This window comes from Calypte anna, chromosome 4A, assembly GCF_003957555.1.
Source record: "Calypte anna isolate BGI_N300 chromosome 4A, bCalAnn1_v1.p, whole genome shotgun sequence".
In the NCBI taxonomy this organism is placed as follows: Eukaryota; Metazoa; Chordata; class Aves; order Apodiformes; family Trochilidae; genus Calypte; species Calypte anna.
The window spans coordinates 4946662-4957903 of NC_044248.1; the positions used below are offsets into that span (position 1 = coordinate 4946662).

Below are 11242 nucleotides of genomic sequence, written 5' to 3' on the forward strand. Positions count from 1 at the left end.
CCATAACACTCAAGGCAAGTCAAGACTTGGCATCACGGTTCTAGGAAAAGAGATTTAACAAACAGTGGCCCACAGGCAATTTTCAGATGCATGAAGCACCTGCTTAACTCAGAGATTAGCCTTTAAATGGGGTATTTATTAATATTTATATTAATGAAGTTACAGCTTTTTAGAATGTAGACCAACTGATTTTTCTGGTGTGTTTGTTTTCAGTGATGGCAAAGAGTAAGTGTGATAGAAAATGTAAGAACAGTCATAAGCAACCTTGAAGATGTCCCTGGTATTGCTTAAATTCTGTTCCCAACCCTCCTTTGTGAAGCATCCATACACTCAGAGACTGTAGGAATTGTTTCAGGTTGACCATATTTCTGCAGCTAAACTGGATTTTATGCCCTGGTCCCCACAGAATCTTTAAAGCCTGCCATGAAACCTGCACTGTACTGCCAAAGAATTTGGGGAGCACTTGTTATGACATTAAATATGAAGGTAAATAGAGCAGTTAATATGTCTTATTACACAAAGACTTCTACTGTCCCTTGGGTGTGTGTGTCCCAATGTGTGTAAGCACAGCCACTTGATCTGGAAATAATTTTATGAAGCAGGATGGAACAATTTGCTTACCACAACAATCTTTCCAAATGAAAAACAAATCATTAAATCACACTTTCAAGCAAGAAAAGTGGGAATGTAAAGTTTAGCATATTCATTAGCCATTAGAAGAGAAAGTCCAGAGTAGTCCAGAAAGGCTGAAGTATAATTCAGAAATTCAAATAATTCAGAAGGGTTGTGTTGAAATGAATTTCTTATTCATTAAAAAGACAATGCATTCTCAAGAGAACATCTTCTGCAGTGAAATAATTTAGTTTCTTCATATAGACACATCATACACAATGTTAACAACCATGAAAAACAATACAAAATGCTTTCAATTTCAACAAGTAGAAAAATATAACTAGTATATATATATATATATATATATGGCAATTGTGAATCTAATACTGTACAGAAGAATTTATGGATTTTACAAATAAATTATAGCTTAAATGCCCTTTTTTTTTTTTTTTTTTTAAATCTCCAAATGTACACTGGAACTGTAGGTTCTGAAGCTTACCACTAACTTGCCCCAAATGAGTGCCAGTCAAATGTTCTGCCCACAAGCTCAAAGAATTTCTTGTTGGGCTCATGGAAATATTCGTGGAGTTTCTCAAGCAACCGCGCGTCGACCTGGGGATGCGCTCGTCCTTTTGACTCGTGTAAACAACGTTCCCTACCACTGTCCCTCAGGCAGTAGAAGCCTTTAGTCTTATTGAAATAAAAGTTTGAAGCATTTATCTGCGGTGACAGCTTCAAAAACCTCTCTACCTTCTCTATTTCTGGGAAGGGATCCTTGATGAGTTTGTCCCCATCTACAATGTGGATGCGGTCGAGAGGGAAATACTTCAGCCAGTTCTGCATGTGGATGTAGTACAAGCTCCTGTTTATTGCCTTGTAGTCCACGTTGAGTTCACCATCTTTAACCAGGAACTCTTCAATAGATGGATAGGGCTTGTGCTTCTGCATGTGGTTATAGAACACTTGGGTGTAATCTGAGAGTACTCTCTCGCTCGGGTCTCTTAAAATAAGGAGCAGTCGCATTGATTGGTTCATGTTATAGACTCTTTCAGGCACTTTAGGTGATGTGAAATATGCTGGAGTTTTCTCCACGGTGATCTGATGGGGATAAGAAAATGGCATTTGATTAATATACCACTGCAATCCATTTCTGTAATGATCTTCCCAGTCAAAGAAGTGAACTTCGCTCTCTGCTGCTGCAATGTCTGGATGGAGACTCAGCATCTCCAGCAAAGCTCTCGTTCCACCTTTCCTCACTCCAATAATGACAGTCTGTGGCAGCTGCTGGCACGATCCATTAGGATGAATGTTTTCCTTGAAGTCGTTTTTTTGAGATGCTTTCTTTAAAAGCTCTCTCTGAACAGACTGAGAAGCCTCAGCCTTCGAATTCATAGCAGGTCTGGAAGGCACTATCTGGGGTTGGACAATGAGTAGCACAGCTCCGAGCAGAAAAGCTGCCATGGCAGAACTTCCCAGGTTGGTTTCACTCAAGCAGGTAAAGGGGCATAGACTGATCTCCACCAAGAACAACCTTTAAAACTTGGTTTTGTTTTGCTGAGTGAACGTGTAGTTCTCAAACAGAAACTTTGCTGAAAGAAGAAAACGGGAGAAAAAAACCCAAGCACATTATTTTATACTCAGACATATCACTACTACATATCACTAGTACACACTTTAAGTTTATGCTTTTCACAACTAAACAAACTTCTTTAGTTTTCCCAACTCTAGACTTATAAATACTTTGATATAATGACATTATTTAAGACAGGAACATACAATAGAGCCATGAGAAAATTATTTCCAGCCACCAAGAGACATGAACATTCTGAAGCTTTTTCTCTTGCAACCAAGATTCATCCAGAGCATTATTTGAAAAATCTGATTTCATTGGAGTTGAACCACAACCACAAGAGAATTTAGTGCTTTTTTAATCTGCAAGAATAGGTTTATCTTAGAGGGGGGGGGAAAAAAAAAAAAGAAAGAAAGAAAAAAAAAAAAGAGGAAAAGGTGTGGACTGGACTAAAAGAGCAGCCCTAAAACTGAGGGTCTTGTAGGAAGGCCTCTTGGAATTAAAGCTTCCTAAAGGAGAAAGTGACAGTAACCTAGAAGTAAAGCCTCTGAGGAAAAAAATTGGGGATAGAGCTTCCCAACTGTGGGAAAAGTAACATTCTCCTAGGAAGAAGTTAGGAAGACATCTGGATGAGTAAAAGACCATGGAAAAGTTGAATTTTTATGTCATTTTTAAGTGAATGTAACATTTGCTTTGTGCTTTGTCTCTAAGGACAGAGTCAGGTGGTATGCACAGTGACCCTGCAAATTGGTCACTGACACCATAGCTTGTAGGATGGCTGCAGCAACAAGATGCTAAAAATGCTGTGGTTCCACTCACAATACCCTGGAAAGAAAATACACAACACACTTCTGAAGGTCATTTCCAGAGTTAGCAGCAAGCTAATCTAAACTATTAAACTAAGCCAGCTATCAAAAACCTTTGAATATATATATATATATATAAATATATATATATATATAATGACTGAACTCCATTTAAAGGTCAGGGTTCTTTTTAATGCAATGCTTGAAGTTAAATTATCATGTTCTGAGCAGGCCATGTATACAAGCTCCCCAAATTAAGATGCCTTCCTAAGATTTTATAACCTTGGTGGAGGGCTGGTGTAAACATGATCTGGGTATTGCCTAACTCCATTTAGAAGTGGAAGCCACGAGGGCAAAATTTGCCTTTGTGGGCTCCCATAATTATGAATTTAAGGTTGGAAGAACAGGTACTGTAGAGGCTTAGAAGGGCTGAAATATGAAATGACAACCTGAGGAAATGCAAGGGCCAGGTTTTGGAAATCCTCCAGAGAATCTGAAAAGGAAGTAATGACTTTTCCACAATAAGCTAAGTCCCAGTGTGACAAGGACTAACGATGTGTTTCTAAGTGATCCAGAAAGTTCTGTTTGAGAGCTTTGCATTTACAGAGGTCGTGACTCCATCCTGAACAGAGCAGGTCTGCTTCCTGATGCTCCCTACTGATGATTACTTTTATATTTTCCCTTTTTTCTAATAACTTTTAAAAGTTGCCTACCAGGCAGTGATGTTGTTAGGAAGCAGAAATCAAGACTGGGAGGAAGGGGAAGCAAAAAGTCATGATTGATGTGAAGTCAAAGGATGATGTGCTTCTCCATACTTATGGAGGCTTTGAGCTGGTGGAATTGCCCTGTCTTGGGCAGAAGGTCATTCCCTGGGCTGTTCTGGGATGCTTGATTTGAGGCAGTTTAACAGAGGAATTTGTTGCTCTTCCATTTTTAGCCCCTTTCACATTTCATCTGGCTGCAAGAGCTCCGTTTTGGCTGTCGTCATTCACCTTCTGTTCTCCCTCCTTGTCCTCACCATTCCTGTTAATCTTTCTCAGCTTAAGCTACTTCAGTTTGAACAAGAAATAATCTTGTTTATTAGCCCCACACTGAGGATGTTGGTCAGGGGGAGGAGGGATAGCTCAGTATAGGTAAATTCCTGGGGAATGTCCCCATGGAGCTGTGCTGCCACCACCCCAATGGGAGCAAATGGTAAAGCAGCAGCTGAATTAGGTCAGTGATGGGCAGCTTAAGAGCACCAAAACATCAACTCTTGCTGAATTTTAAGGTCACAGATTACAGGAATAGCCACTTACTCCAGAGTATATTTTCAGAGTCACCAGCTCCATAAATAGTAAGCCTGCATCGTTGTCTTAACACCTTACTGGAAAAGCATAATAGGATTCTAGTGAAGAACAAGTTGAACTGTTGGTGAAATGAGTTAAATTAAAGCAAAGGAGTTAATTTAAAGCCCAATAGTAGGAACCCTTCTTAGGAGTCAGACTGAAATACTCTATGCTAATCGCCAAGTCCTGCCACAGGCTGCCTGACTGTCTCTGGAAAGAGGAACTTTTAGCTGCTGTCCCAGCTATTAGTGACAACACACTGCTGGGATTTTTTAATTATTATTTATGAATGAAATACATAAACCAATTCATTGGGACTGTTTACTTTTAATTCTTATTTAACCTACTACTTGGCCACCAACTCTTTTTCTCAAAGCCTTCTTATGTGTCTGACCTGTAGCTCTACTCTTCTTTTGGTCAGGATTGCTCTCTGAAACCAGACCTGTGGGATATTACAGGTATGGTACCAAGGCCTCACCTTAAGTAGATTTTGAGCCTCATTCTTAAGTCATATACTTTTGGGGGGAAAGCTTTTTTTAAATAAAAGAAAGCAAATTTTTTCAGCTGTAACACAAGACCTCAGAAAGACATGGGAGGATCTTCTGTTTCAGATGTACAGAATTTCATTGCTTTCCCCCCAACTATTTGTTCAGGTGTGCTCCTATCTGCTGTTCTACTTATAAGCAATAAAACCCTCATCTGCCTTTTCTTTTCACTCTCTTTTGTATCTCTCAAACAGTAGAGGTTTGATTTCCCAACCAAGTATTTTGTTGTGTTAGACTAAGGCAACACAATAGATATGAGTGTACCTCTAAAATCAGCATAAGACATATGTTGTGTGGGCAAAATGGTGTCCTGGAATAAACAGCATGTAAATTGGTTATTATTCAGCTTTCTTCTCTAATGTTCTCTTTTATGGTTCCTGGGGATCTGCAGTTTGGTGTCTAGAACGACAGCAGTTTTATATTTCATTAATTGTTATTTTATATCTATTTTATCTATATTATAACTTATATTTTCTCTATTTATATTTTATTTATTCTTTTTAATTTTATTATTAAAATGATGCAGAAACATGGCTATATAACCTGTGGGTCCAAAAAACTTTTTCAACATTAATAAGCATTCACTGAGGAGTTCCTAGCAGCCACTCTGCCAAATTCCTTTTCTGCTGTAAAAATACTCTTCAGTGCCTCCACAACTCATGCAGAGCAGACAAGACTTCACTCAATGACTTTTTATTCCAGATCAGAATAAGGATTTAAGTGACAGCCATTTCTATTGTACTTGCTACAAGTAAATGAGCAAGATGGTAAAAGAAACACAGTTTATGTTAAATGGTGCTTTGAAGATTTTCAAAAAGTCTGATTGCTTTTGCTTAATCTTTCCTCCAGCTTTCCCCAATTAATTAGCAAAATGTGCCCTACTGTTTATTCAACAAGATTCAGTGTGGACATTGCCAATTGAATCAGCTTTCATGATTAAAACCTCTTCAAAAGTAAGAGTAACTGGGAAATAAAGGAGAGCTTTTCTCAGTGAATGCAGTCTGAGAGCCACAGCTGCCATTTTTTGACTTTTAAGCATATTGCAGTGCTCTCTGAAAAATGTGCCACTAGTTTATGACTTCTGACTGCCTCTTGCTCCCATCCCCAAGGTATTTTAATGGGGCTGTACATTTATCATCACTCAGTATCATGGCTCAATAATTTTTAGGTTAAATATAATTAAAAAAAAAAAAAAAAAAGGCAGTTTTTGCCTGGTCTGATATCTATACTTTTGCTGGGGGCGGGATGAGGGCTGATTTATCTTTAAACTTCTATAAGAATCTGCCAACTAGCTGCCCAAGTGAGTAGGAGGTAACATGAAGCATGGCTGTAGGGCAGTCAGGAAGCACCAAGTCAAGCCTGAAAAAAATCTGACAGGGGAATCCTTCACCAAAAAAACCCCCAGCAACACACCAAGAGGTTTAGCAGAGCTGCTGGGACTCAGTTACTGCCAAGAGAGTGACTGGAAGAGGGATAACTGCATCCTTTCCATGGACATGCAGGTGACTTCACCTTCATTAAAGAGCAGCTGTGGGGTTGTGATTCTCCAGGGACCAAGGATGAGCAGGTTCAGTTTCTGGATGTTCTCCCTTCCTCTCCTGAAACCCTTCATTAGGAGGGAGAGATCTTTGCCCAAGCAAAGCACAGCCTGGTCTGCAGGAGAACCATAGATCAGTTGCTGAAGTTTGTCTCTAGAGGGAGATTAGAGCTGAAAATCTGAGGGAGACATTCTGTTCCTATAAAGTACATTTAGTTTTGCAGATGTGATAAAATCTCAGGCCAGTTTGTGGACTTTTTTTTTTTTTTTTTTTTCCTTTGCACATGCTGGGCACTCAATATTGAAATATATCAGACTAACCCTGCTAGTTCAAACGAGTTGTGCAGTATAGTCCCCACTTCTGCTGCTGGAAAAGAAAAATAATCCATACCAGAGCTAAGCAAGTCTATAAACAGCTTCCTAAGCTGATGAAGTCAATGATCTGAACATTTGTATTCAGTGATGTGTTTAAAACAACTGAACCAGATCAATTGTAGTGTACTTGAAATTCTTGAAGATCTCATTGATATGAACAGGATATATCCATACCCTCTAAGAACAGATGGTGTCTGCCATAGGATACATCCCTTAGTTATTCAGATCAGCTTTTTCAAGTGACACTTTGGAGCCAGTTTGCATAAAATTCTCCAGAACAGCTATCACTTAAACCTCAATCAAGAGCAGGAAAGGAAAGGGAGCAATTTTATTTCTTTTTTTTTTTTAAATCTAATCTTGTTTATAAAACATTTTTTTATCCCTGGAAATGTATTCTGCATTTTGCTATTTTTAAGTAAAGTGTTTCCAAATGCCCTCTTAATGAAGCAATGCTGCCCACACTTCCCTCCCCACACTGTTTCTAATCACATTTTAACAAAAGTATTAAACAACATGGGCCAATGAAGTGCTCAAATTCTAGTTTCCAGTAATTAACTACAAGTAATTGCCTACTTTAGTGAGGGCTACAGAGACAAGCGTATTAAATTATACAGAACTATATCCTACTGCAGCCCATAGATCTCTAGGGACATAAACTATTGATCACCTCATGATATATATATTAAAAAAGAAAAAAAAAAAGCCATCCATGCATTAAGAAAGGAGGTGCAAAGACAAGTAACTGTATTACAGTGCCTCAATGATACAGTCTGGGTACATTCCCCAAATTATATTAAAAATTCTGCACCACAGATAAGAGATTAAAACATGGCTTTAACTTTTATAGTCAGCACGTTAAGAAATCAAATCATAATTTCAGTGCTGTTAAGATGATAAATTGTCTATCAGCTCCAAGACCTCAGAAATGTACTTTAGAAGTCTCTATATTTTGCTTAGAGGAACTTAAAAGGCTGAGAAAGGCTGACTTGGTAGGAAGTATTTTTGGCTGAAATCTGCTGTATTTCTGCACCTGCTGTGATAAATACAGTTTATACAAATTAGCTTGGTCACCAGTTCATGACTTCTAAAGAAGGAGTTCAGCTCCAGCGTGAGCAATAAAGCAGCAAATTTATAATAGGCTGGAGTTATATATAACACGTACTCTTTTTCTTAAGGTCAGAAGGGACCATTGCAATCTCTCATGCTAAGAGATCATAAAAATTTTTAGAAGAGAGAATACCCCAGATTTCAGAGAATCTCATGCAGGTAAAAAGAAAATGGGCCATTACAGCAGAATAAAAATAAACTTAAAAAAGCTTGGGTTGGAGAGAAATTTTTCCACTCAATGCTAATATGGAATCCCCCTACCACCTTCTAGAAATTATTTTTAATATTTTTCAGGACTTTTTTTTTTTTTTTTCAGCAAGAGAAAAGGGTACACTGTTACACTGCCTTCTGTACCACCCTTTAAACCCAAATGCCCAATTTAAAATCCAGAAATTACTCCTTACCCCACTTCCCAAGGAAAATGGGTCACATTCTAATTAAGGAGCAGAAATCTATTGCAGAGTTAATGGAGTTGCTTCCAAATTCATCACAGCTGTCCCCAAGAAAACAACCTGTGTCAAAGGATGGCTCTGTCCTGTCTTGCTCCCTTTTCTGTTCAAAGCCTCACCTTGATGCATTGAAATAGGGACCACAGCAGATTAAACAAACCCCATTCTCATTTCCTTTGCCAACCAATATCTTGCTACTCTCTGTAGCTGTGGGGCCCATTTCAAATAACAGTTATATGTTTAAAAATACCAATAAAACCAAAAGATAACCCTCCCAAGCCTCCAAATAATCATTCAGTACATATCCCAAGCTGGTTTCTGTGTCTTCCATCCCCCTGACTTCTGAATACCACTGGAGCAAAGTGCACACTGGTGAGGTTGTCACTGTATTAGGTTAAACCCATCAATTTACTAATTGCAGCACTACATGCTGACCTGGAGGGAACTTTCCTGCTCTGGAGTAAGATGACCCAACAGCATCTTCCATCTTGTACTGCCCAGGCATATTTGCAGTTTTCTTTTTTCTAAATATCAAAACTTTTTATAGGAATCCATCAGCTCTGACATATTTTGGGGGCTCTGATAGCTTCTTGTCTCTGGGTGGTATCTCTAGAGGAGGGAAGGGAGAGATCCCGTGATAGTCAACAGCCTAATAAAAACACTTCTGCTTTCCTCTAATGAAAAGCAGAGGAGTTACATGCATCTATATATGCATGTATTCTTGTGATCTGGAAAAAAAAAAAACCAAACTGTTTTCCACCCACTCTGCTTTTCTGTAACGTTTGTGGGAGCATATGGCTAATTCAGAATAACCAAGGTAGCAGCCTGACCAGGAGGGGACAGACTGGAACCCAGCAGTGCTGGAGTCAGAATTTGCTCTGTCAAAATTAGTGCCTCTCCACTGCAGCAGCTGACTTTGCCTCAGATGCATAATCTTGCTGCTGACCTACCAGAGGCATTTGCTTGGCTATGTAATATCAAAAACCTCTGCAGTTTCCAAAATGGGAAAAAAAAAAAAAAAAAAATAGGTGGGTACTGAAAAAAAAAGGTGGATGTGCAAGAGAGAGCTGAAGCTGATGTCAGTCACTGTGCTCTGAACTGATGGGTGCTCATTTCTGAGCAGTGTGGGAGATGCACTTGTTGGAGAGGGCAAGAAATGCTGGCAAGATGTAAACTGGACCAGCTATTCTATTTATGAATATAAATATACATTTAGGTATTAAATTTGAGAGCCAGGCAATATAGGGGCATACACTGAGCTGAACCTGTTATGCTACACGATCCACTTGCCATATATTCTGCAGAGGCTCTCAGTGGGAGTGGGCAATGAGAGGGTCTCTCCTGCCAGAAGGATGATCCCTGCAGCCACTCCATCCCCACGCCACTCAAGCCTGGTATTCATTGGACTTCACAGATATTTTTTTTTCCTCCCCGGTATCCAAAGAGGAGCAGTCTTGGAACAGGGAAAGCCTTCAACATACTGAAGGACAGTCATACACTTTAATTCCCTGTCAACTGAGGTGATTGCATTGCCTGTACTCAGCTGGGCTGCCCTTTCCTGAGCTACTGAATGGCTGGAAGCCCAGACCAAACCACATCTCTTCCATCTGCACCCCTCCATCCAAGCATCCTTTTAGCTCAAAAAACATCGGAACCTCTCACACCCTTATCCCCCCCTAGAAAAAACCACACCGAGAACCTCAGTCACCGAGCCTTGCCTGTACCATTCCTAGGAGCCAATCCTTCAAAACCGAAGTGAGTTGGAGTGAAGGCTTTGTGCCATCCAGCCACCCCCAAGGGTCACCGTGTCCCCCGGCCCCGGGCACCTTTGGGGGGCTGGGGGTAGCAGTGGAGCAGGGATGCTCGGAGGAGCTTTCCCAAGTTATTCCGCTGTCAGCTCGCAGCCCTAAGCTCTGCCACTCTCCTTCCACATCCCTGCCATCCTCCTGATGCCAGCCCTTTGCCTTCAGCCACAAAACAAACCGCTCAGAGGCTCAGGTGCTGCCGAACCCTTTTTTTAATTATTTGTTTCTTTGAGGTTTTTTTTTTCCCCTCTCTTTCTCCTTTCTTTCCCCCACCCCCGACAGAGATGCCCCGACTCAGCGCACAAGGAGGGGATGCCGTGGCTGCCGTGATCCGTGGGGCCGGACCTGCCCCGCTTCTCTCCGTGGCTCGGACGCTCCCCGCAGCCCCGGCGCTGCCTCCCGCCCATCTCGGGCTCACACCTGCCGGCAGCAGGTGCGAGGCGGGAGGCGAATACTCAAACCCAGGCTGCCAGCTCTCCGGAACCCCCGAGGACCCCCGATTCCCACCCCAAACTTCCCGCCTTCCCCTGGGACAAGCACCCGCCGCTTCCCTTCTTTCTTTCCTTCCTTCCTTCCTTCTTACACTCCACCCCAAACCAACCGCGTCTCACTCACCGCCGGGGCGCGGAGCCGTGGGGCAGCGTCTGCACCGCTGTTCCATGGGTGCCAGCGGCGGAGCCAAGGGAAAGGAACCGGGGGAAAAACCGGGAAGCGATCGCCCGCTGCCGCCCGCTTGGAAGCGGCGCAGCCGGCGCCCGGCGCCAGCTTCTTTGTACGGCCCCGCCCACCCCGGAGCTGGCCACGCCCACAGACACACAGACCACGCCCTCTAGCCCCAAAGCCACGCCCCTTCGCCTCCCGGCCACGCCCCCCCCGCTCCGTGGGTGCTGCGCAGGGATGGACACGCGTGTCCCAGTGTAGTGATTCCCTGTAATCTGTGTGGTGATGATTCCCGGGCGTTCCGTGGTGTTACCGTGGGGGCTGAGTGGGGTGGGTGTCAGGCTCCGTGGGAAAAGTGGGGATAAAACCATCCCGTGGGGGAGGAGGGAGTGTTTCAAGCTGGGAGAGGGGAGATTTGGGGTAGAGATGAGAGAGAAATTCTTCACTG

The 11242-nt window shown here is 41.9% G+C and overlaps 1 protein-coding gene across 1 annotated transcript; it reads right to left on the reverse strand.

The window, feature by feature from the left end:
• Positions 1-840: 840 nt before the first annotated feature.
• HS3ST1 (heparan sulfate-glucosamine 3-sulfotransferase 1) lies at positions 841-10891 on the reverse strand. Its single transcript, XM_030450270.1, has 2 exons — positions 10750-10891; positions 841-2201 (listed from the first exon to the last, which is right to left on the reverse strand). Exon 2 carries the CDS (start codon positions 2071-2073, stop codon positions 1114-1116), a length of 960 nt encoding a protein of 319 aa, XP_030306130.1. The 5' UTR covers positions 2074-2201; positions 10750-10891; the 3' UTR covers positions 841-1113.
• Between the last annotated feature and the right edge of the window lie 351 nt (positions 10892-11242).

What these genes read in the sequence shown, in the direction of transcription:
- HS3ST1 (XM_030450270.1), bottom strand. Translation starts at nt 2,073, where the DNA reads ATGGCAGCTTTTCTGCTCGGAGCTGTGCTACTCATTGTCCAACCCCAG.